The 25,520-nt window shown below is 40.8% G+C and overlaps 2 protein-coding genes across 3 annotated transcripts; one reads left to right on the plus strand and one right to left on the minus strand.

Annotated features, from left to right (window-relative positions):
• Positions 1 to 1,812: 1,812 nt before the first annotated feature.
• fam78ab (family with sequence similarity 78 member Ab) lies at positions 1,813 to 12,938 on the minus strand. 2 transcript variants are annotated; one of them, XM_069673840.1, is made up of 3 exons: positions 12,745 to 12,938; positions 11,661 to 11,964; positions 1,813 to 6,986 (listed from the first exon to the last, which is right to left on the minus strand). In XM_069673840.1, the coding sequence occupies exons 2-3, from the start codon at positions 11,921 to 11,923 to the stop codon at positions 6,461 to 6,463; spliced, it is 789 nt and encodes a 262-aa protein (XP_069529941.1). In that variant the 5' UTR covers positions 11,924 to 11,964; positions 12,745 to 12,938; the 3' UTR covers positions 1,813 to 6,460. The 2 variants fall into 2 exon arrangements, with proteins under 2 accessions (XP_069529941.1, XP_069529940.1); XM_069673839.1 differs by lacking the exon at positions 12,745 to 12,938 and having other exon boundaries at positions 11,661 to 12,019.
• Positions 12,939 to 14,037: 1,099 nt separating this feature from the next.
• On the plus strand, positions 14,038 to 24,662 carry LOC138601929 (inactive phospholipid phosphatase 7). Its single transcript, XM_069673247.1, has 3 exons — positions 14,038 to 14,217; positions 14,360 to 15,133; positions 23,274 to 24,662. Exons 2-3 carry the CDS (start codon positions 14,593 to 14,595, stop codon positions 23,660 to 23,662), a joined length of 930 nt encoding a protein of 309 aa, XP_069529348.1. The 5' UTR covers positions 14,038 to 14,217; positions 14,360 to 14,592; the 3' UTR covers positions 23,663 to 24,662.
• The last annotated feature ends 858 nt before the right edge of the window (positions 24,663 to 25,520 follow it).

The following is a 25,520-nucleotide window of genomic DNA, read 5'->3' on the forward strand; positions in this document are numbered from 1 at the left end:
GTGCAATTTCCAGGTCTAGAGCTGCTTCTTATACCAGGACACGCTTCCTCTCCATTGTTTTTATGTTTTCGTTGTAAAATTTCCTTAAATTAAAGCAAATATTAAGCAGACTTAATCGTCACTAAGGGAAGCGGATGTGCCACCAGACAGCTTTCGTAACCAAGCGACAGTAAGCGCTGATGAGAAGCACTCTGAAACTGAGGTTGTGGGCCAAATTCCCAAATTAACAGAAACTCTGGAGGGATAGATACTATTCTTACAAAAGGTGTTTTGATGTTGTGATGATGAGTTTAGTTGGTCCAAAGTCTCCTGAATGAGTTTGAGATTTGATGACAGTTTCTGCATATTTTTCTTTCTTATCCTCATTTGATTTTATCACTTTTTTTTTTTTAATTCACCTTGTACCTTCTTTTCTCTATTTAATTACTGCTCTTAATCACTGTCATCAACAAAAGGGACACAGTGAGACGCTGTAGAAATGTCTTGGTCGACAGAGGCATACAGCGCATCATGTGCTCAGCCATGTATGTGCAGCCTCGGGGTTTGTTCGAATGCGTGCAGGCTTTTCAATTTAGCACTTAAGACTGCGTATCTTTGTCCTGGCTCAGTGGATATCTGGTCCTTTGATTTGTACAGAGTGAATGAACACAAAGCTCAGCATGTTTTCGGAAAGGAAACCACCCTGATTGTTGCATTACAGCAGCAAAGTGCACAGCGCAACATTACAATAAAGGGCATATAAAAATAAGTGTATCCTAAAAACATATGTACATAACTAATAAGATAAGTGGAAAATGTGTACAGAACTAATAAAATAAGTAGAAAATATGTATAGACTAATAAGATAAGTAGAAAATATGTACAGACTAATAAGATAAGTAGAAAATATGTACAGAACTAATAAAATAAGTAGAAAATATGTACAGAACTAATAAGATAAGTAAAAAAGTATTGCAAATGCAGAAAAATTAAGACATCAAGGGAAACGTTGCGCTGTATATCTATCTACCAGACAGCAATGAGACTTGAATAAACTTGAAAGAACTTGAATAAGTTTATGTATTAAGGACCATTTTTTTTATTTCTAAAGAAAATTATATGCAGCATTTTAGTTCCTATTTGTACGGAAGCCCTAAGCAGACATGCATCCATACATTTATTGACTCTGTTATTTACGGTTGTTTTCTTAGGATCAAGAATTATTTTTTTATGATTCACTTGCACCAGCCTAACATCACATAAAGTTAAAACCAGCTTTGTTATCTCGAGATAATGAGATTAATTATTCCTGTATAATGGGGAAATCAGCTATTTTATCTCGAGATAATGAGATAAATTAATCGTTATAAAGGGACAACCAGCTATTTTATCTCGACAATGAGATTAATTATTCCTGTATAAAGGGAAAACCAGCTTTTTTATCTTGAGATAATGAGATAAATTATTCCGTTATGAAGGGAAAACCAGCTTTTTTAGAGATGACTAAAAAAATAAGTATAGATCTTGGTAGAACAAATTAAATTAACTCATTATAACGTGAAAGTCAGTGTCTCAACTCGAGATAACAAGATAAATAAGTCAAGAGTCAAGAACAACAGGAAATTACTCCTGATCACGGGAAAACGAGTTAATAGAATGTGTGGATGCATGTCCGCTTAGGGCTTCTGTATATGGGTAGAAAAGACCTTTAAAACTAATCTAAATATATGTGAGTTTTAAAATGCAAATATAATGCAGGTGTAGTATTTGAATAACACTGTGAGAAAAGCATATCTTGATATTTAAGCTAAAAAGAAAAGGACAGACAACAGATAGTATTTGCACATTTTATTCATTAATGAAAAAGACCTTTTTTTATATTTTCTTTTCCGGGGTTGCTTCCCCAGTGTTGTGCATTTTCACAGTTTTAAATATTTGCCAGAACTGACCCATTTTCAAGTATTGGTGTAAAAGTCAAAGCTGAACAAAAGAACACAAACTGGTTAAATAATTTCAGTGCTGTATTTTCAGAAAACAAACCAAACATGAGAAACATAGACGGTCGCTCATATTATCTTTTGTGCTACATTTAGGGTTGTGTTCTAACCATGGGACTGTGTTAATTTTGAGGTGAGGAGCGCTTACTTTTTCATGGGATAAAAAACAAAAGTAAAAGACGGGAAATGAAGGCAGGTGGTCCTGAGTGTGAACTTTGGGATGTTATTGGTTTAAATAAAGGGATGGTGATTCACCGATGTCTCCTTGGGGGTTAAATAACATAAAGATCTGAAGAAACAGTAGCAGCCCTCCGAAGAACTGTAATGGTGTGGGTTTAGGAGAGGAGGCTTTCATTAGCTTGGCACCACCTTACGAGCAGAAAACACCATGACAAGACCCTTTTACATGGCTGTAGTTTGCATTTGTGATGTTTCACTGTAAATACACTTATGAATGATCAAAAACAACTAAAGACAAGCCTGTTATTTAGTGCCAAGAGGTTTCACGAGTCAATAACAATGTCCTACTGCATAGGTTTTGGCTTTGTCCAATTTTGGCACTTTTGGCCTTCCATACACCAAACACACAATTTGCAATTTTGTTTTTCTCTGGCTTAGTCGAGGAAGCACATAAAGCATTGAAAAGTTCTTCTGTCGTTTGGACATAAAATACACAGAGATACACAGATTTTATCGGATGCACACATAGAGACAATCAGTGCCCTTTTTTCTGCAACAGAAAATGCTGATGATAATTGACAGGCACCCACTCAATGACCTCAATACTTCAATTTGATTTCATATTGCTGCTTTAACTACAAGATACTCGTACACACTTCCTGTTTACATCCAAGTAAGCAGCAGTGTGTTTGTGCATATGGCTTATTAACATGTGCATGTGTCCGGACGGTCCACGTGCAGAGCAGACAAATGAGTTCACACTGCCAATGTGACACTGCTGTGACAATCAGATACCACGCCAGGCCTGCTTCTTTCCCCTCGGGTTGTTTGTCTGTATGTGTTTATGTGTGTGTGTGTGTGTGGTTGTGAGCGAGGGCAGGCTCTGTCCCTAGTTTCTGACAAGGACGTTACCTTTCATACACTGTCCGTGTGTGTGAGAGGAAACAGAGAGAGAATCATGACTCAACAGCAGTCGAAGCACATCAGTGAAATTCCTCGTCCTGCCTAAATCCGCCAAATGGGATTTAACCCACGAGGTCACATGAACACACACACACACGCGTGGTGAAACAGGCCACTCTGTATGTCAAGGTTTAATTACATTACTTTTAGTCCAGCTTGAGTACTATCAGTGTCCATAGGTCATCGTAAGACACTACGAGGCAGTCCGCAATGCCAAATCGGCCCTGCACTTTGTTTGGTGAAGGTTCACTGAGTTTAAAACATCGCGGCTTTCTTTGCGGTCGACATCCAAGTTGTGCTTGGCAAAATGTCAACGTTATTTTGAGCTGGGTTTGATGTCTAAATGGGCTAATGTTGTTGTCACCTTCATATTCACCCCCTACCAGCCACTAGACTGCTATGAGTTCATTTTACTTTGACAGCCCCCCTCACACAAACACTTTGACCCTGACCTTTGCTATTTGACCTCTCTTAAATCTCACCCCTGACTCTAGCTTGCCCTTGTGTTGCATAGCACGACTCAGCACAGTTCGGTCCATCTAGGGCATGCAAGTGTGTCACAGCAGATCTAATTATGACAGCAGTCCCCCAATAGCCTTTTAACTTCTCGCTCTCCCTTCAGCACAACGCCCTGCTAAAACCTAGCCTGGAGCAGAGGCAACCACAGTTACACAGCTTAACAAGAGCGCCTGATGTAGCCATGTGCGGGCTTATGTGTGGTTATAATGTGAAAAACAAAGCACATTAGCTGCTGGCATTAAATTGACATCATGAAATTATGTTTAAGTTCTGGTTTAGTTGACTTTTACTACATTAATCTACACTTCTCTGCGGAGCCGTTAGCTAGCTAATTCTCAGTAGTTTAAAAAGTAGTCATTTTACTGCCCTTTTTATCACAGTTAAAGAAACAATCAGACATTTTACAGTTTGTCAACTACTACTTGCTTGTCAGTTGCTTAGAGTTAGATGAGAAGATTGACACCACTCAAATATTTGGACGTCAAAGATAAAGATACTGCCAGAAAACAGTTAGCTTCACCTAGCCTAGCTAAAAACCAGGAAGTGCATCCTGTAAAGCCACTATTTATAATTTTTACACTTTGGTTTTAGTAAGTATTAAAGAAACAAGATGAAACATGTTTATTAGGGAGCTTTTAAGAAGCTGGTAGACATAGTTTGTTTCCTTTGGACGTAGCCAAGCAAGCTCTCTCCCTCTCCTTTCATGTTGCTCGTGTTAGCTAACTGCTGGCTGTGGCTTCATAGTTAGCATACAGACATGAGAGTGTCATCAATCTACTCAGCTAATTCTGGGCAGGAAAGCAAATAAGTAACGATGAATTAATTTGACTTCTGCTTTGTACTGGGAAAAGAAATGTGGTGTGAACCAAGTTTGAAGGATAAATGCTTTGTAAAGCCGACAGTAAGACGATGCTAGCTTACTGAGTTTTGGTGTAACCAGGTATGACTGGAGCTACAATACAGGAACTAGGTCTGCACAGTGAACTCACAGATGTTTGTAGCATCTGAAAGCGAGAACCCAGCCTGTAACATAGCTTTAAACTGATTTTTATAAAGCCTGGTTACATAAATAACTTATAACCTTAACTTTCCCTTCCCGTGTTAAGGGGATAAAAAACACTCATCTGTCAATTCCAGCTCTTCTCTCTGCTTTTGAAACAGTTTCCACTTTGTAGCCCTTCTAAAGGATTAACAGTTTAATTGGCATCATCTCAGTGGTGTTGAGTTGACCAGAGCTGTTTATTTATGCGTGTTTGTGTCTAACATTAGCTGGCGGTGAAATAAATTGAGACAAGCCCCACATTTCAGCAGCGAGAGCTGCTACAACTGGCAAAGCGGAGAAGTGGGTCATCTATATGCCAACCGAGCAGGCACACTTGCAAACTTGCATGCCTCCTCTGCTCTGCTTTTCAGCCTCGACAACAGATACAAATAACACAAAAGAAAGAAAGAAGCAGGGAAGGCAAAGGGGGAGGAAGAGCGCTAGGGTAGATGAAGTTTACGAATGATTAAGGATGAGGGACAAAAACACGGTTCATATGAGATGTTTTTGATGCAAAGATTTTAGAAAGAAAGGAAGGCAGCAAAAATGTGTGTTAGATTGTCAGATGAGCAGATTAGCAGATATCCTGCTGATTTTTCTTTCCAGTTATTATGTGTTGTGTTCTGTCGTTACGAGCTGTGAATGCATATTAATCAAAGTTTTGATTGTTCAATGTGAGCAATGGAAACACTTAATTATCCACTTTAGAAAGAGGAAGCCGGACAGGATGGGGGAAAAAAGAGAAGGAAGTGAAACGGGGCCCTGAGATGATGTGGTACAGAAAAAATGAGACTTGTTTTCCAATGTTAAACGCTACAACTGCGTATAAACAGAAAAAAGAGGATACTTAGGTTAACTGAGGAGTCCTATATATGAGCACTACTTGCTTAAGTTGTTATTGCACGTGGTTGTAAGTTTGGCTTTGCTGATGTCTCTATCATTACAGAGCATCTCTTCTGTTGCACTTGAAACATTACTACTAATAGGGACATAATATGCATCTGAACCTTAACAACTAGACTTCACATCTGGGTCTTCTTCTGTGGTGTTTTTCCTGTCCTAAACCCACACATGCCAGCACCATCGGTCTGGAAGAGACGGGACGAATGAGCAGAATACTGCATTGCACTTGGTTTAAGGCTAAAAGTTTGCAGTGGAAAGCGATGTAAACTTAAGGCAGCATGGATTGAATGTCTTGCATGTTTTTAAAAAAAGTACTAAATCTATGTCACTCGATGCAATTTGTCATGTGTAGCACAGGACGAAACAAACAAATACAACTCAATGCACTCTCTCCCAGCCTATAAATAAAAACACAACTGGTATTCACATACAAGGTTTGTGCATGTCCATGTATGTAATGCAGACATGGTCATGGACACCTAAATACTTAAATCCACTCACAAACCCAGTATCACTTGGCTAATGCAGCCAAAATACAAAAGTAAAATAAAAAAACTCGAGTTTTTTTTCATTTTTGCAATGATTTCATTTAGCACAGTGCGACCCGACCCAGTTTGAAGGTAGAATGGTTGCAGTTTGTTCACTCCAGTTTTAAAGTTCAAGCCCCAAGCTTTCACAGCTGGTCTTCTTCTCAGAGCTGGTTTCGTTTTTGCTCCATCAGTCGTTTTAAAAACATAAGAAAGAAGAATCTTGAGGCAAAAAGGAGGGAAAAGGTTAAAGCAGTGAGAGCTGGTGACGAGCAGGAACAAAAGAAAGACAACAAATAAAGAGATGATACTGGTAAGGTATCCAAGGCCAGTCTGGTCAGTGAAACAGGTCAGTATTTGGGTGGGATGACCACCACAGGGTCACCATTCTTTGGCCGCCACATCAGCACCTGGGCGTCATTGGCGTTAGGCTTGACCATGGCGTTAGTGGGGATGGGCTCGTTCTTGCCCAGGATCTGAGGCTGTTCCTGGGCCACGGGCTCGTTCAGAACGGCCCGGTCCCCTAGAGGCTTCTCCGGGTCCACTTTGATGTGAAGCCGCATCCTCCAGCGGATTGTCTGCAGGACGAGCGTCTCTGAGGTGGCCTGGTTGATGGCCACCAGCCAGGTCGTAAAGCTCTGGTCGCGGCGGATGCTGCTAAGCTGAGGCACATTGCTGTCGCTGACGGGCACGCCCCAGGTCACGCTGGGGTAGAAATTGTCATTCATGCTAACAGTAAACTTGCTGTCCTTTTTGGTTGGGCCTACGACGGTGCAGGTCTCCGTGGTGTTGCCGTACCAAGGGTAGTTGACCCCGTCCGAGTCGCTGATGGCCGGGATTTTGCCGTCACGCAGGTCGGGGAGCTCCCAACTGGACCTGGAAATTGAAAGGAGTCACTTGTGAGGATTTTTCACTAAAAACAAGCTGTGCACTGCACTATAACTTTTGATCATAGCTTCTGAGGAGGCAACAACAACAATCCAGCCAGTTTTCATTCAAATGACTTCAGTTTGAGGTGGGTTAGGGGGTTAAGCTAAGCCTAACCGTCACAGGAAGTTACATGAAGCCTACGTGAACGGTTGTGTTCTAATATCTTATTGCGCAGGAAGACTCCTGCATGCACAAGTACAGTGGCCGTTTGGGTCATAGTTCAACCGTTTGCTGTTATTTTCTCTTTTGAAATGACTCCTGAGGTTTTTTGACCTCTCTGGCTTCTTCATCATTGATTTCATTATTATAAATATCAAGGCCAAAAACCAAACAAATAAGACCCAGTTGTAACAAAGCAGAGTTCATCTCTGGGGCACTGAATAAACCCAGAAGATTCCTTGTGTAAAAAGCTCTCCTGTCTAATCCTTCCTGTATGGAGAATTAGCATCTCAATAGTGTGGCAAGTCTGCCTCTGTATAGAGGGATCACAGCTGGATGTTTCCACCAATTTTCAGACCGTTGAATAAAAACACAATACAACAGTAAAATATTGTGACACGCACAGCAGGCGACGCTAAAACTTTAGTGACCTGCTACCACCGGTCCGTCCAGTTATTGATTTTCTCCCCGCAGCAGGAACAAGATTACCTTTCATTTGCTGATGCTGCGGATCAGCAGGACTGAGGAGATAACAGTGTGATCACCAGCCACATGACTTCCTGCCTGCTTGGCCTGGCCTCGCATTGTGATTTATGTATTCACCCAGGGGGGAAGATTAGCATGTCGGGCATGATAATAGCTGGCCCGTGTGCGTGTGTGTGTGAGTGTGCCACTGGGCTCTGGTGTGTGCATGTGTCCATTTCTGTTTGAAAAATCACTTAATCCTCTCAGCTGGTCCAAAACAATTTGCAGCAGTTTTCCATTTTGTCATGACCTCAAACAACTCCAATACCACGACATTACAACAGTGAATATCTGCATCTGATTCTGAAAAACTTTTATCTATTATTTATGAGCTTGTGACTTTATGTGATTCTTTTCATAACTTTGATAAAGTCTAACTTGCATAGCAAAACTGTAAGGCTCTTAAAACAAGGGTAATCCATTAAAATGCTTTGCACACTCCAAACTGAGAGATACTGTACTCTGCATGTACAACACATGAAACTGTCCTGCTGAAAGAGAATCCTTTTATGTATTTGACTGCACACAGATGCAACGTGGAGTCATCCAGCAGCTGAGGAACTTTGATCATGAGTGGCGTAGATATGTGGCTCACTTCCTGTTTGTGTCATCACTGCCGGCTTTGTCACAGCCAAATGGCCTGTTATAAGTGCTGTGAGTGTTTGTGACAAAACTGCAGAGATGTTGAAAATGATTCACTCTAAAAAAAAAACAGCGAAAAATCAACTGCTTTGCTTTGGGACTCCTGAGCGTGTCAGTCCTTATAAATTCTGCATGCGCTCAAGCGCAGCGATTCCTAGGAAGACTTGTGGCCTAGGGGGGAACTGGGAAACATTGTGGAGTAGCTCCTTAAAATATGACTTAAAAAATATACATCCATATATTGAGTGAGCCACACCACCTGAACACCACAGGTGAGAGTGTGAGAACAAGTTATCGTGTGTGCAGATAAATCCACACTGTTGGATAGCTAACATTAAAAGGAATATATACATTTCAAACTACCAATTATTTATTTGTTTCACTTGTTGAATTAAGTGGTTCAAATAGATTCCTAGAAGTAATTGCTGCATTGTTAACACAGAGCAAAAAGTAATGAATTAACAGTGGAAATAGCTAGCTTAAAACAGAGAAAAATGCAGGAAAAGCTATGCTAATGTAGCTAATGTGTATACTGTTAGTACAGGTAAGGGACAAATGGTTAAAGTAGTTAGCTAAGCGTAAGTGATAAACAGATATTTACGAGTAACTGATGAACAGTTAGCTAAGGGTAATGTATAAATAACTTAGTAAACTTTAGAAAATAACTACAATAAATGTGATGGATAAATAGTTAACTAAGAAGCTAAAGCTAAAAGTTAGCTAAAGGTATAATTGTTTAAGTAAATAGCTAATTGTGATAGATAAATGGTAGAGGTACATTGCTAAAAGACATAAACCACTAGCTTAATGTAATAGATACATAGTTCAAGTAGATCTAAGAGATGAAGTTAGCTAACAGTAATGAAAAGTTTGATTTAAGGTCTAGCTTGTGCAACTGGCGGTACAGAACAAAACCAACCTAAACACTGGCAGTTCAGCTGTGTGAAAATACATCGCAGTGATATTTACTTCTATATAGCTGCCTTATTCTGTTAAATAACATCAAACACAAGCAGTTCAAGTGAACACATTCGGTACAACACATTGTTGGTGTTGATGATACATGAGTTCATCTGAAAGGGCTGAGGAAAAAAGGTGGAAACAACGACAGTAGCACATGGTTGTAATTTCCTGTCCACCTACGACTTTCAGCACTGTGCTCTACACTTTAAAACTGAAAGCTCTTTAGCAAAGGTTTAACTTAAACCTAATATCCTTTGAGGGCCAAATTCACCAAGCCACCATCATCAACTTTGCAGAAGAAGCAAATTATTGTGGAGGTTGATTTTAAGGGCTGAAATTGAGCAGACTAGTTTGCTGGGTCGTACAAAGGTTTGAAAGCTGACAACATTAGTCTGCAAACTACGTCATTGATTATATTTAAGCAATGTGGTAACCACTCATTTCCTATTTCTGCCACTTTGCTGCCACATTCATTTGCATGCCAAGAGCGAGCGGTTTAGAGTATCAAAATTCTGTTGATGAGAGTTAATGAAAGAGTCCATAAGATGCTTTACTTCACAGATGGTGCAAATTGGATTATTGTTGTGGGAGTGGAAGCAAAGACAGTTTTATGACTTTAATATATAAACGCGTAAAAGTACATTTTTTGAGTGCATGCGCTACAGGGGTTGAAAAATTAATGAAAACACTGCGTGAACAGGGGATTTTCTTTTGCAAACACTCCTGCGAAGGTGGGAGGGTGCATTCCGACACCCCTATATACAGTGCTATATATATAGGTTTAGGTATCAGTTACATCCACGTTGGTTAGACAGCTTGTGATCACTCTTCTTCTTTGTTAGTGTTGTCTGTATTTAGTATATGTGATATTTTGAGAATGTTAATTTAGTGTGTCTTTGCTGCAATTTGGGCATACACAAGTTCTTATATTTAGAGCTACATTAGTTTCCTCCTTTCCCCTTAAAGCACATATCTATGTAAGTGTTTTTAATAGCATTTAGCCTAATATACATTTTCAAGCCAGCATTTGTAACTTCAAGAAATCAGTCGTTAAAGGAATCTTTTACAACTTCCTTCATCCTCTTTTTGAACAAAGTACGCTTTTGTTATACAGTATAAAAATGAAGCTTCAAAGCATGCAGTTTACAAAAGGCATCGATCCAACCTGGGCTTTTAAAGAGTCTCTCTCTGTCTGTCTCTCTGACACACACATGTATGGCCATACTGGGGTGCGGGTGTTCGGGAGTAGACCTCTAATCTTAGGCATGCAGCACTCACACATCCTCAGCTGCAGTGTCTACAGATAAAGAATATTCTGGGTGCATGTCTGCTTGTGGTTTCCCACTACAGGATGTCGAATGAGCATAACTTGTCTAACATTCAACCAATACCTCGAACACACACTTACACTGAGGGAAAAAAAGGGAAAGTCCTTTATCACTCGCATTAGAATAATTCCTAAAAGCTAAATTCCCTCATGTTGTCCGCTGCTGCAACATAAGTGTTTATCAACAAGTGCAGGGATCTGAAAGGTCAGAGCAATTATTCCCTATCACAATGTCCTATTCTCATATCTGTCAGGGTTTTAAGTACTTTGTAGCCTGTAGGCATGCAGCCACAGGCCCACATACTGCAGATAACTGAGCTGCTGATTGAATATTAAAGCGTACACACAGACAAGTCAATTTATTTGACTTTCTATAAATCTTTTACTGATCTTCCTGAACACAGATATTATGATTGCTCGGCTGCATTGCGACCAAGATGCAGCCATATGTAAAGTTTCACTGCTTCACATATTTCCACTGAAGAATAATTCTAGCATTATTTGCATTACAAATAGAAACAGGAAGACCAACAGTTTCACAACTCTGCTCATGAAATCAAACTGAAAGCACTTTGGTAACAACTGTCCCTGTACTCTCCTCTGTCCATTTTAAGAGTTTTGTTCTAATGTGTACTTGAGCAAGGTTTCTTTTGGGTTGGTGTGTCTCTTCTTCTAACATCAGCATTGCTTAAGACTGGACCTGAAATCTGAAAACTTTAGGTTTTTCATGTACTTCTCTTTCTTGGGTGAAATCACTTCCCCAAAAGTGTTCATCAGAGTGGGATGGCACAAAAACTGGTCAAAAATCCAACATAGTGAAATCAGAGCTTAAATTATTTCTAGATAAATTGATTTGTCAATCAACAGGAAATCAATCGGCAAGTATTTGGTGCATCGATTAATCGTTTCTGTCAATTTTTCGAGCGAAAGTATTGGAAAAAAAGTCCCTTAGTTCCCAGCTGGTTAAACCAAGAAGACATCAAAAGAAAGGCCGTGATACTCACATCCCTTTGTTTCCATACGTATTGTAGAACTCCATGTGGTTACAGGCTTGAATCCAGCCGATGGTCCATGTCTCTTTACCTGCTACTGGCGGCACCAGGACCCGGGCACAAGCTCGGAAGTGCGGCGTGCGGTAGCGCAGGACCACACTGGATGACTCGTCGATGCTGGTAGGGTTGGGGTCGATGGAACTGTTCACCTCCAGGACGATGATACTGTCTCGGAAACTCTTGGGCTTACACCTGATACTCTGGATACAGCCCATTGCATTAAATAGCAACACAATCCGCAACAACGTCCAGAGTTCTGGAGGAGGAGAAAGACGCATGGAAAAAATGCAAGAAAAATTACCACACTTGGATCCACATATTGTCCCAAAACAAGATTAAAAGAAGTGTATTCATAGCAGACAGTCTCGGAAAAAAGCCATGCATCTTTGATGCAAATCAGGAAAGAAGAAAAGAAGAAGAAAAAGGAGGAAAAAGACAGGCCTAGAGAAGCTTCAACATTTTAGAGCTCATGCTTTCCCGTGCGTAAAAGCAACTTCATGAAACAAGCGCAGGTACAATAACTTTCCTTATCCGTGCCATGATGTTTCCATGCTGTCAAGCTACAAGTCATTGCATCTCAAATGCTTTTTATCACAAAAAATGACCTTTAGGCAACTTGTATCCATTGGAAAGGTGCGCGCAAAGGTTTAGGTTAATGATGAGCTAAATAATTAACAGAAACAGCTAATGTTACATCTTGGCGTCATATTCCTTCTGATCACTGGACTATTCCTTTGCTACAGCTCTATGTCCAGCTGGTGACAAAAGTCATAATAAAAAATATTGCGCTGGACAGTGCACGCGGACAGTCAAAAACGCCAAATGGCAGCTCAGAGGTGACGCTCTCACTATGTGCAGCAGCCTAATGTCTGTTTAATCCGCTGTGCCCCCAATTCCTCACAATAAAAAGTGTAATTTGACGATTTAAGAGCGTTACACTGAACGTGCGGATTAAAGGCTCATGCAGTGCAAGTGCATGAATTGTGGTCTATTTCTAGCCGACAAAAAAACAACATGCAAAAAAAAAGAAGTCTACCTATAAAACAATTCACAGGAAAGTCTCCTCAGCAGGGCGAGATCCTGGAGAAAATTCAGTGTGGACGGCGACTCACAGTTGTTCGGTCAGAGAGGTAATTCCGTTATCTCCAGCGCACCGGCTCCCGTTATTTCTCCCCTACTGTATTTCACAGTCCCACAGAGAGAGGTAGCATGTCCACCGGAGCTGAAATCTAGTCGAGTTTGAGACAGAGCAGCGCCGCAACATCCAGAGGACACCGCCGGGTCAACTTCTGCACCCATTTCACCGGATCCATTCTTTTATTTTGAAAATAAATAAAAACATAATAACGTCTCTGAAGGGGGAGCAACGTCTGCTGTCACATAGTTCGACAGTCGCGTTCCTTTCTGTGATGGGACGCGGTTCAGCCTAAATTCCTGCACGAGCTGTCATTTCTCCGTGCTCGTCCCATCGCTGCCACGGCAGGTTCACCCCGCTACGCATTGGTCTATCTCAGCTGCCTGGGAAGCAGCTTTATAAGTATCTTTGAGACGACACTTCCGCTTCGAGCTGCGGGCATGCTGGGAAATGTAGGCGTGGCGGTTTTTGTTGAAAATTTGCAGTAAAGAGTCAAAAAGAAAGTTATTAAGGCCACTGAACGACGTGCAGTTGATTTTAAAGTAATTAGAAATAAAACAGCAGAGAGAAAAACTTTTATTTTTCTTTTGTTTAGGGGGTCAGCATACAAAAAGCTGATATATATGATATTTTAACAGTTTACCTCCCATCACCTTCAAGTCTGAGAGCCTCGTGATGTTCATGATGGTATTTTATGTACATTTGTCCATTCAGTCAATTATAATAATAATAATTAAAAAATAATCATTAAAATTATTATAGTAGTAGTGGAGTAGTAGCGTTTTCACATTCATATTTCAAAGGCTTTAACTTATAGATGTATCACAACAACAACTAAATTACAATAATTTATCTCTTTCATTTTATTAAGATTTATTTAATGCAACATCAATGGACATGCCAGTAAAGTTTAATTTTTTTTTTTTTTTTTTGATAAGCGGCAAGCCTAATTACTGTAATTAGTATTATTAGTCTATTATTATAGTAATCGTTTCTTCCATTTATAAAGTAAGTTTGATTTTTATTCAGAAGCCTTTCTCAAAAATCCTCCCTTTGTCTCTGCCTGCATGGTAACTCGCTCCTCTGTCCTGCTGCTGTCTGTTTAAGCACCTTGGAGAACTCCGCTCCACGGCAGAGCGCACCGCAGAGCTTGAATCAGGATCGTGCGTAAATTGCGTCAAATCCGGAAGAAGCGAATGCAGCACTGGCCGGGCTGCCTCGTCTTCACCCTTTGTTGACGATATTGGCTGCCTGTTAACTGTTTCGGGTTTTGCCCGCATCGCTTTACACTAGAATCCTCCTTAGTTGGCGTCAGGATAGGCTATCAGAGGAGGATTTGGATTGACTGTGTGGTTCAGATTCATCCTTCGCGTGGTAAGATGACAACGCCGTGTCTTGCGTAATTCTTGCCCATTTTGTTTTTCACAGCTGCACGCGCAGTAAAGCACCTGTTAGCTGTGTACTTGTGCCATGCTTTTGCGTAACAAGATGTTGTTATTTTATCTCCATGCTGTAGATCTCGTTTCACTGGATTGGCCGAGGCTAATGCCATTCAATACAGCGACTCGCGTTATAAACAGCATGGCCATCGCACATTCCAGAGGGTCTAAATATATCTATTAAGGCCAGAGGAGGGGGAGGACCGGTGAAGGGGGGGTTTATCCTGGGACATTTTACTGCCGTGGTGATCTAGCACCACTTGAATCATCTTCCGGAGATACACAGAGGAGAACTTGGCCCGATCCAAACATGCCCTCTGGTTACAATGTGAGATCGAGGGCTCGGGAGAGGAACAGCGTCCTGGGTAGACCTGAGTTCATGTCCCTGAACCATCAGCCCCCACGCGCAGGCTCCGGCGGCGGCGGCGGCGGCGGCAGCAACAACAGCAGTGGCGGCGGCGGAGGCGGCGGCCCCGGCCCCTCTGAGAGCCGAGGCAGCGCGAGACGACCGGGTCCAATCAAGCACCAAACCAGCCAGCCGAGCGAAGAAGCCGCCGACAACGGCAGCAAGGACAGGAGAGAGTCCAGCAAAATGCCCGAGGAAGACTGCATGCAGCTGAACCCTTCATTCAAGGGGATTGCGATGAACTCCCTCCTCGCCATTGACATCTGTCTGTCCAAGCGCATGGGGGTGTGCGCCTACACGTCGTCCTCGTGGGGAGGCTGCCGCTCCATGGTGGCCCTGCTGGCGCTCACAGGGCACGGCATCACGTGGATCATTGGCACCATTGTGTGTCTCACGAGGAGTAACACTCTGGCCGGGCAAGAGGTCCTGGTCAACCTGCTGCTCGGTAAATGTCACACCACACTCAGCAACCTGTAAACCTCAGCAGCAGTTTCATACCCACAATGCACCACTCAGGAGAAGCGATGCACCCACTGCCTTCTTTCGCAAAATGTTTTGTTTTTGTCCTGACAAAGGTTGACTTTGCATCTTGTTATTGTCCCATATAGTGTTAATTTAATGCTTACTTTCACCATTCTAAATACATACTAAACTTACGATCACACACGCTATAAAGGTTTAATAAGTTCTAATTTTAAAATGTATGTTATTCTATTAGTAGGCAGCTTAATTGACCATGGGATAAGAAAGTAATCTGTCAACATCACAACTTTAAAATAGCATGTTTTCTTCTCTATGAAGCATTTATAAATGATTAATTAAACATAATGGAGCCATTAGCTAAAACATATCAATTCTTTATCAGGTATGACTTATTAAAGAGGTACCAGATTGTGTTTTTAAGCTCATACACTAATGAAAATTCATTTATATGATTGAGGCAATATGCAGAACAATATATATACAAATTAACAAAAAAGGCCTATTATCTCTTTGTTTATCTTTATCATGAGCTTATGTAAATTTTTTGTTGACATTGTGTCAGGGAGGGGTCTATTGAACGTACTATAAAGCCGTTTTCCCACTGGTCAAAAAACCCGCTAACACCCGGCTTTTTTGCTTAGTGGGAAAGGCTACAATCAGCATTCAGACCCGGGTAATTATTGCCTGATGGGAACACAAAACCTGGGTCGACACGCTAATCTCCGCCCCCTTTCCGGCGCGATGCTATGCTCTGTCAGTAACTTCTGCGACTCCTTGTCATCTCAGCTACAAATTCCGCCCGTCTCTGTCTGAGCAGCGCCCGCAAATCATTCCAGATTTGTCGGCGCTGAGTTTGATACACAGACTGAATGAGTAACAGATACAATAAACACCTAACCACCGTAACATCTTCACTGTTTACTAACCCTGTTTTGGGCGCGTTTGTGACATCAGACGGTGACGCAGCAGAAAAGAGACCGACAGGAGTATACTCCACTGGAAATGGGAAAAGAGATAATCAGTATCTATAAGCGGGTCTTCCCGGGTCTGAAGAACCCGCGTCAACGCGCTAAATTTAGGTGAGAAAGGGGTGTAAGTCACACCATACCCTTATATAATGTAACAATGCAATACAGTTTAATACAGCCATGCAGAACATAATGACTCACACGACGACTAGTTGTAAAGGCAGAAGGTTCATGATAATATGTTGATGCTCTATATAAGGTTCAACTCTTAAAAACAATATCTTCAATTTGGCACCAAATGTATTATTAAACATTCATACATCAAAATCCCCCAAATATATCCTGACATTATGTGTTTATATTAAATTTTTTTTTAAAGTTTTCTTCTAGTAATGTGGCCTCAAACAAACATAACAATGAATTGTAGTGAATTGTTCATAGTCTCTAGTTAGAAAAGTGTAGTTCAACATATTTTTTAAAGAGACCCAACGTTAATCTACCAATGAGAAAACATTTGGCAACAGTAGCGACGAAAAACTTCCTTTTAACAGGTGGAAACCTCGAGCAGAACCAGACTCACTGGTGAACAGCCATCTGCAGCTGCCTGCCCGGTTGAGTCTGATAGAGAGAGAGAAACATAAAGTGTGGCATTAGATAAAAGTGTTCAGAATAAATGGGGTGCACGCAGTTACACACAATCAATCAACCTTTATTTATACTGGAGAGATCATTGAGGAGCAACCCTCATTTACAATGATATCGAGTTAATTCAGGGGTCGACAATGAGCACAATTTTCCTCTGGCACTCCGGGCCAGTAACTTTCCAAATTCACTGGCCCTGCCATTAAAACCACTGGCCCTGAGATAATTTGTTATTTTGGAATTTTTCAACGTAAATTTCAGTTTCTCCTTATTTAAGGGTTCTTATTACTGAACATGTGTTCAGTCAATTGTGGAACTATTATAAACTTATAAAAATAGACCAAAATAAGCATATGGGTATAAAGAGGCTTCCTTTAACACTCTTGGTTCAGTAACTCTGACACCCGCATGAATAAGTAGTAAAGCTGCAGTTGCGTTACTTATAAGCTGTACCAACCATATCTGACGCTGATCAATGTTGTATGTTTAATTAGCGTGATCAGCCCGTGAGAGTAACTTTTTGAAGCGAAATTCGTACCGTCTCCTACTTCCTGTAGCCTTTAAACAGTCCGCACCAGGTCCGCTCCGTGAACGGTCTGTTTATGTAGCCACAGCGCTAATGTGCACCGGGACAAGCTGCAGCTGATAACGGGAATGCACACACTTGCCACCTCACGTAACGGCCCGTCTGAAAAACGAAAACGTGTGTGTTTATACTAGTCCGCAGTAGCTTACTAACGTCAATTAGCGTGTTCTAGAATGACAGCTGCTCTGTCGCGAGTGCAGTGAGTAGCGTGTAACATGTTGTTGACAGCAGTAGCCATTCTGCGTAGGAAAGTAAGTAGTCTCGTCCATCAGGACTGTGAATCTCGGGAGGGCTACTATATTGTTTACACGGTGGGCTTGTGGATCCTACTGGCACACCGGGCCAGTTAAATGCTTAATCTACTGGCCCGGTGGGTGCTTATGTCGAGCCCTGTAATTACAGAAACAAGTTAAAAAGACAAACAACAAAGCATTAGATTGATAAAAAGGCCATTAAAATTAAAACACATACACAGATTTACAATCATAGCAGTTTAAATCTCCTGGCTGTGTCTTACTCGAGCTCTGATTTGGGACGTTGTTGTACTGTGTTTGCTGCATTGTTCTTGGTCTGGTCTTTATTTGTAGGCCCAGGGTAACTTTAAGTCAGTTTAGGTCTGTGTGGAGAGAATCTAAAGACGTACCTAACAGTGGGTGGGAACTTCATATTTAACGCTGGCTGAAATTCTGTTTTGTTTTCACCTAACAGAAAGTAATGGGCTCGGACTGGCCTGTCAGGGCTGCTTTAATTCACTCCACCTTCATGAGCGTAGTATAAACTATGCAGTGCAGAAACACTTCCCATATAGTGTTTTGAAAATATAGTTTACCCTCACAATGACTTGACTGTCTGAAAGCATGTAAGAGACTCAAAGCAGACCTTGACCGTGCAGATGATGTTCCCTTCCTTATCTGTGTACTTCTTCTGTGAAACAGCGATTCTCCGAGAATCCATGTTTACATCACATCGTGCACAATTCATTCATTCAGGAGGAAAGTTATAGACATCTGATAGATGCTGCAGGCGTGAAATGGGGCTAAAATGACATGGTCGATGTTATCAACCTATGCATGAAGGAGCTCCTTTCAGCACTGTTTATACAACACTTTATACTGTTTTTCAACTTCTTTAAGTCTGACGGTGCAAAACCTCAACTTCTTTAAGCATTAAAACATGGGGAAACAGGAAGTAGAAACCCACAAAGTTCTCCATTTTGTTGCAACTATACTTTTAATATCTATGATTTTGATATGGTGGCTACAGATCTGTAGTTTTTGAGTTACTTCATGTTAATTGTGTACTGCAACAATATCAACCACATCACCTTTTGTGTAAGGATGAATGAGGCGGAGTCTGGGGTGACGTGGGTAACTCCCTGTGCTGTAGCGGAGGCCTCGGGGATGTCGACTGTAACAAACAGACATGGTTTGAGGCCACGCTCACACAGCTGTTGTCTCTGATAAAATTTTCATTACGGTGGATGAAAAATATAGTTCAGGGTTTAGCGTCATGTTTCAGGGGGCTTACTTGTATGCAGCTCTTAGCTTTCTCTAACATTACAGCAATACCTCGATCATAAAAGCTACTGAAAGCAGTTGTTCGATTGAGAAAACCACCAAGAAATATGACCTGACCTGTTTTTTTCCCTGTTATTGTTTTCTGTTTTGTTCCACTCTCTTTGCCAATTTAGCATCATTTCTGGCCACAGTAGCAAAAAAGCGCTTTAACCTGATGTGTGCAACTTTCCCAGACTGAAACAGTAAAAGATTTGTGATTACCTGGTGAATATAAGAGAGCGTTAAGTGGCTAAATAGACAGATGTTTTGCGAGGAGATGAGCAGAGGTTGGTGGAGACCAAAACAAAGCTAAAAGCAGAGTGAAAATGTGACTTACTGACGCTGGTTTAGCTCAGTTGGTAGAGCAGGCAGCCCAGAGGCTACAGTCTTTGACGCACTGACCGCAGGTTCAACTCCTGGTCTGCTGGTCATTTAGCGATGTTATCTCCCACTCTCTCCCCTCCACGTTTCCTGTCTCTTCTGCTGTCCTATCAAATAAAGGCAAATAGCCATACATTTAGCATTACTACAATCATAAAAGCTGCTATAATCAATGTTATTCTTCTAAAATTTCATTACTACTGAAAGGAGTTGCTCAACTGAGAAGCCACTTAGAAATATGACTGTAGTTTTTTACTCGTTTTTCATCATCCGGCCCGCGCCTTTTTCGTTGTGTTCCACTCTCACTGCCAATTTAGCGTCATTTTTTCCACAATAGACAACTTTTCTAAGCAAAAAAGCTTTTTTAACCTGATGTGTGCGGCTTTCCCAGACCAGCAAAATAAATAAAGTTTGTGATTACTTGGTGAATAGAGTAGAGCATTTAGTGGTTACATTTTGCGATGAGGTTGGTGGAGACCAAAACAAAGCTAAAAGCAGAGTGAAAACGTGACTTATATTCATCATTTGGACACATGCCGAACAGTGTTAACACCTTTTTTTGTATGACTTCTCCAAGCAGTTAAAGAGTTTAGGGTGCAAATAAAGTACACAAAAGTGTTGCAGTATAGCGATGGGTGCAGAATCTCAATTAGTCAATTTGTGGGGATTAAATAATGGGTAATCACCAGTCCCGACAGGAGTATTTTCAATGAGGGCTAAACACTTTAAAAGGAAATTAGAAGAGCAGATAAGTTGCCTTTATAAAGGGTCTAAGATGATAAGGCATGATGAAGCATTAGCAGACCACAATCAGTTAATTAGAATCAGTGACTCACTCTGAAAACTAAGAAGTGGGAACCGGGAAGCAGACACTGCATTTTTCTTCCAGTGCTCCTTCATCGTAACTTATGAGAAACAATGATCATTGTGGGATTTCCTCACAATGCAAGTTGATCTGTGTCAGCCACAAGAATTATCTTCCCCGCACCTGTTGCACATTTTAGAGATGGACTTTCCACCCTCACTGTAGCAGTTTCCCCTTAACAGCCAATCTGAGTTCAGCAGTCAGGATGTGACTCACTGACGCGAGTGAGTGATTCCTCAGAACAGTTTGTGTGTCATCAATAACTGCGTTTTGCAAATTGCTCACCGTCTGCTTCACCGCTGTATTTTTTAAGACAACCAGAGGTCACTTCGGGGCCCTGTAGACCACAACAGTCCTCAAGAACATCTCACCAGTTTCCTGCCCACCTCTCTTTTGTTCGTTCATCTCTTCCTTCCTTAAGCATTACGAGTTTTCTACCTGTAGAAATGTAAATGTTACTACCTCACAAGCCTGTCAGTAAGAAGCTGGAATAAGAGGTATAAATGGACCTGTTAGTACGGCGAGTAGGCGAACAGAAGAAGTATGGCTGAATAACCAATATAAGAGAAAACTGTTATTTCGTGCAGGGCTGGTTGAACGTGTGTAAAGATGGCAGACTTGAACAGCAGTTAAAGATGGCGATGGTAGGGATGTATTTTTGGGAGTGCTATGGGGCTATAAAAGGCCTCTGCAAATGTCTGGTATGTTGACTCAAAGTGCTACTGGTATTGTATGCCTTATTGGTTATTCTTGGTCACGAAGATATCTGTTTACACTTGTACTATAGTTGTCTTCTGCTTTATATGAAGAGTCACATTTAAGTAGTCCTCTTTGTTCCACTGTGGCAGTTTGTAGCTCCTTTTGTTAATTAGCTGTATATTTCTCTTATCATTATTACTCTGTCCAGTATTTTTGTACAGATTTAACAATACTAAGACTCTAACACTGTGCTTGTAGCTCTGTGAGGCTGTACTTGGGCTCAAAGGGGCTTAAAGGAACAACAGCATGCTAACTATTGACCATGCTAACATACCGATGTTATGAAGATATGTTTACCACATTTCCCATTTTAGTTTAGCATGTTTGCCTGCTAATATTTGATAGTACCAAAAACACAGAACAGCTAAGGTATTTGCTCATAAACCAAAATATTGTACGAATAAAAATGCCTCAAAATGGGGATTAGAAAGAATCTACAGCTGTGCTAACGTCTCCATGAGGCTGTACTGAGCTAATTGCTAACATTAACATACTAACACGCTCACGGTGACTATTCTTAAATGCTGGTTTTTACAAGATATAATGTTAACCATTTTAAGTTAGAATGTCAGGGTTAGCATGCTAACATTCACTAATTAGCACTTAACACAAAGAGTAGCCGACATATTTGGTCATGAACTAACTTATTACACAAATAAAAATGTTAGCCTCAAAATGGGCATTAGAAAGAATCTACAGCTGTGCTAACGTCTCCATGAGGCTGTACTGAAGCACTTCTGTGCTTGGAGTTAAATGCTAACATCAACATGTTAACATGCACACAGTGACAATTCTTATGCTTATTTTTACAAGATATAGTGTTAACCATTTTTAAGAAGTTTGTGAGCATGCTAACATTTGCTAATTAGCACTTTAAACAAAGTGTAGCAGAGGTATTTTGGTCATAAACCATACTATTGTACAAATAAAAATGTTAGCCTCAAAATGGGGATCTCCAAGAATCTACAACTGTGCTAACATCTCCATGAGGCTGAACAAATCCCTAATTTCCCCCCGGCGATTAATAAAGTATTTCTGATTCTGATTCTGAAATGTGCTTTGAGTTAAATGCTAACATCAGCTTGCTAACATGCTCACAGTGACAATTCTTAAATGCTGGTTTTTACAAGATGTAATGTTAACCATTTTAAGTTAGAATGTTAGGGTTATCATGCTTACATTCACTAATTAGCACTTAACACAAAGCGTTACCAACATACTTGGTCAAGATCTAACTAAATGTACAAATAAAAATGTTAGCCTCAAAATGGCCATTAGAAAAAATCTACAGCTGTGCTAACGTCTCCATGAGGCTGTACTTAAGCACTTCTGTGCTTGGAGTTGAATGCTAACATCAACATATTAACATGCACACAGTGACAATTCTTATGCTTATTTTTTACAAGATATAATGTTAACCATTTTTATGAAGTTTGTGAGCATGCTAACATTTGCTAATTAGCACTTTACACAAAGTGTAGCCATGGTATTTTGGTCATAAACCAAATGATTGTACAAATAAAAATGTTAGCCTCAAAATGGGGATCTCCAAGAATCTACAACTGTGCTAACGTCTCCACATGAGGCTGAACTTAGGCACAAATGCCAAATTTCCCCCTGGCGATTAATAAAGTATTTCTGATTCTGAAATGTGCTTTGAGTTAAATGCTAACATCAGCTTGCTAACATGCTCACAGTGACAATGCTTACATGCTGATTTTCACAGGATATAATGTTATACCATTTTAATGGTATAACATTATATTAGCATGCTAACATTCTCTAATTAGCACTTAACAAAAAGAGTAGCTGAGGAATTTGGACAAATACAATTTTTACCTGATAACAGGACTCAGAAGTTATGACAATGTATCTTGAGAGGGCCATGAATGTGCACCAGATGTCATGGTAAAGTTAGTTGTTGAGACATTTCACATTTCGAAAACACTAACGTGTACCTTGGGCGTCTGTTTAGCTTAGCTGTTATAGCGCGCGCCTCATGTATAGAGGCACAGTCCTCGACGCAGCGGCCCCGGGTTCAACTCTGACCCTCTGCCCTTTGCTGCATGTCATCCCCTTTCTCTCTTCTCTCATTTTCCGACTATCTAATCTTAAGATCACTGATTCGCGTCAGTCGGATTGATCTAATATCTGTTGAGATATTTATGTCTGGACCAAAATGGCGAACAATAATATATATAATTCTTATATTAACTCTGTACAATTTTGAATTAAGGACTTTTACTCCTAATGGAAGTACTTAATATTGTATTTTGGTACCTGTTTTAGTAAAGTATCACTGTTTAGGTTATTGCTTTATAATCTAACTCCTTCTTTCACCACAGCCCTCATCCTTGACGTCATGACCGTGGCTGGAGTCCAGAGGCTGGTGAAGCGCAGAGGCCCCTGGGAGATGATGCCGGGCTTCATGGACTGCGTCGCAATGGACACCTACTCCTTCCCTGCCGCCCACGCCAGCCGTGCCGCCATGGTGTCCAAGTTCCTGCTGTCCCACTTGGTCCTGGCTGTGCCGCTCCGCATCCTGCTGGTGCTGTGGGCCTTCCTGGTGGGCATGTCGCGGGTGCTGCTGGGAAAACACCACCTAACTGATATGGTGTGTGGCTTCGCACTGGGCATGCTCCACTTTAGCTTGATGGAGTCGGTGTGGCTCTCATCGAGCACGTGTCAGACTTTGATTTCCATCGGCACGCTCAGCTGGAGCCCGTTTTTCTGAGCTTTTATATCAGGCTAAGCTAGCACATGAGGCTAATTTGATACACTACCCTTGCTTTGTCGGGGTCGTGCAAACTTCTTATTGCAGGGCTTGAACAGAGAGGCATCAACATTTGGAATAGGATGCTGGCTTGCATGTTACGCCCAAGACAGACCTCCGAAATGCTTTAAAAATCCCTGTATCTTCAGTCATATTACTAACACACGTCTACTGCTCCTTTACTTCAGTTAAGTGCTCATGATAAAGGAGAAGTTAGCTGTAAACTGACTATGAAGTGGTGAAAATGTACATTAAGGTTTAGTTTTTGGATGCTTTTTTAATCTCATACAGAATGAACGCTGGTACCATTTATCCTAAACTGAGCTTCTTTCGACTCACCAAATCCTCTTGGGTCTTTGTGCCTCTTCCTCTGTACCACCCTCCTTACTTTCACTTCTTCTTTCTCTGTTACTTCTTCCTCTTTTCTCATTTTTTTTTGGTAATATTTTTGCTTTAATTTCAAATTTCTTAAACCTCATTGAACACTGACTAGAGTTTGTTGCCTAAGACTGTAGTGTTGGGTGTAACACTACAATATTTAAAGTGATTGTTCCTACTTGGCATGACTAAAATGTTCCTGATGATTCTCTTCTTTTTGCAGTTTGTTTCATGAGATATGGACTTATTTTTGATGCTGCTGATGCTGCTGCTTGTGTAAAAAAGTCGTAGCACTTGCACAGAATTTGATATTTTTCTTACTCGGTCAAATATAATTTCCTTCAACGTGCCATTTATTCTTTAATGAGTTTTGTTTTAGCAGATATGTCTCTTCAGAATGTGTCATACAAAGTTTTTATGGACTTTAAATGAAACAGGCTGTTTTGTTTTGTGTGTCAAACATATTTCATTGCATTGGTTTGGTGTGTAAATAAAGTTTTATGTACATTATTTTACGTTTGTTTTTTTCTGTACAGGGACCTGTATATCATCCTTTTCCTTTGTTTGTCCATCTCATTAATAAAGCGAGGTGGGCTGTAAGTAAAGCTTGGATGCCTCTATGTTTTATTGTTCATATTTTTGAACAAAACGATGCAAGTTAAAGTCTTTTTTTTTGTTTTATATTCATTTTCTGGAATAATTTCAGCTCTTTGTTTGTTGCTGTGAATCTAGGTTTAACACAATATAGGTTGTTGCAGATATCTTTGATTTAAATTGGAATTAATCTGCATGCAGGCTAGAATAAGAAGTACACCTTTATATATAATCTTTCAGTGATTTACATTTTATTTACCAGGAAAAGCCTCATTGTAATTAAAAATCTCTTTAACAACAGTGTCCTGGCTGAGACAGGCAGCAGCACATTAAAACAAAGTCTCAGACATACAACACGTAACACAATTCAACATATCCTGGGCCACATAGTAGACAAAGCATCTACAAACTGTTGCATCTTCAATCTACATTTATAAGATTTAAAGAGATCAGCTCCCCCAGACCCAAATACTAACCAATTTACCAACTGTCGGGTCAGTGTGCGCCGACAGTTGGTGTTGGTTGGAGTTGGTTGGATGGAGTTTGACACGTCCTTTCGGGTTTGGTGGAGTCATGGAAAGTCGGACCAAAATGCGCCATTTCCAAACAAACCTTCTGAGAGTGCGTTGCCTTGACAACTAGCTTATGCTCACGTGCGGAGCATCAGTACGCACGACCTTCGTCCATGTAAACTAAAGCAAAAACTCAAACAAGAAAAAGTAGGCAACAAAAGTCTGTCCTGTCCGCTGATGTCTGGGCAGCGTGTAGCTGGCAGTGGGTTTTTGGAACATTCTAAAGACTGTAACCAGCAACTGCCGACTTTAGACTGCTGAGGTGAGTTGGGCGT

The sequence above is a fragment of the Semicossyphus pulcher genome, unplaced genomic scaffold (assembly GCF_022749685.1).
Source record: "Semicossyphus pulcher isolate SPU_LCO1_2020_fin unplaced genomic scaffold, fSemPul1.0.p SCAF_22, whole genome shotgun sequence".
NCBI lineage: Eukaryota > Metazoa > Chordata > Actinopteri > Labriformes > Labridae > Semicossyphus > Semicossyphus pulcher.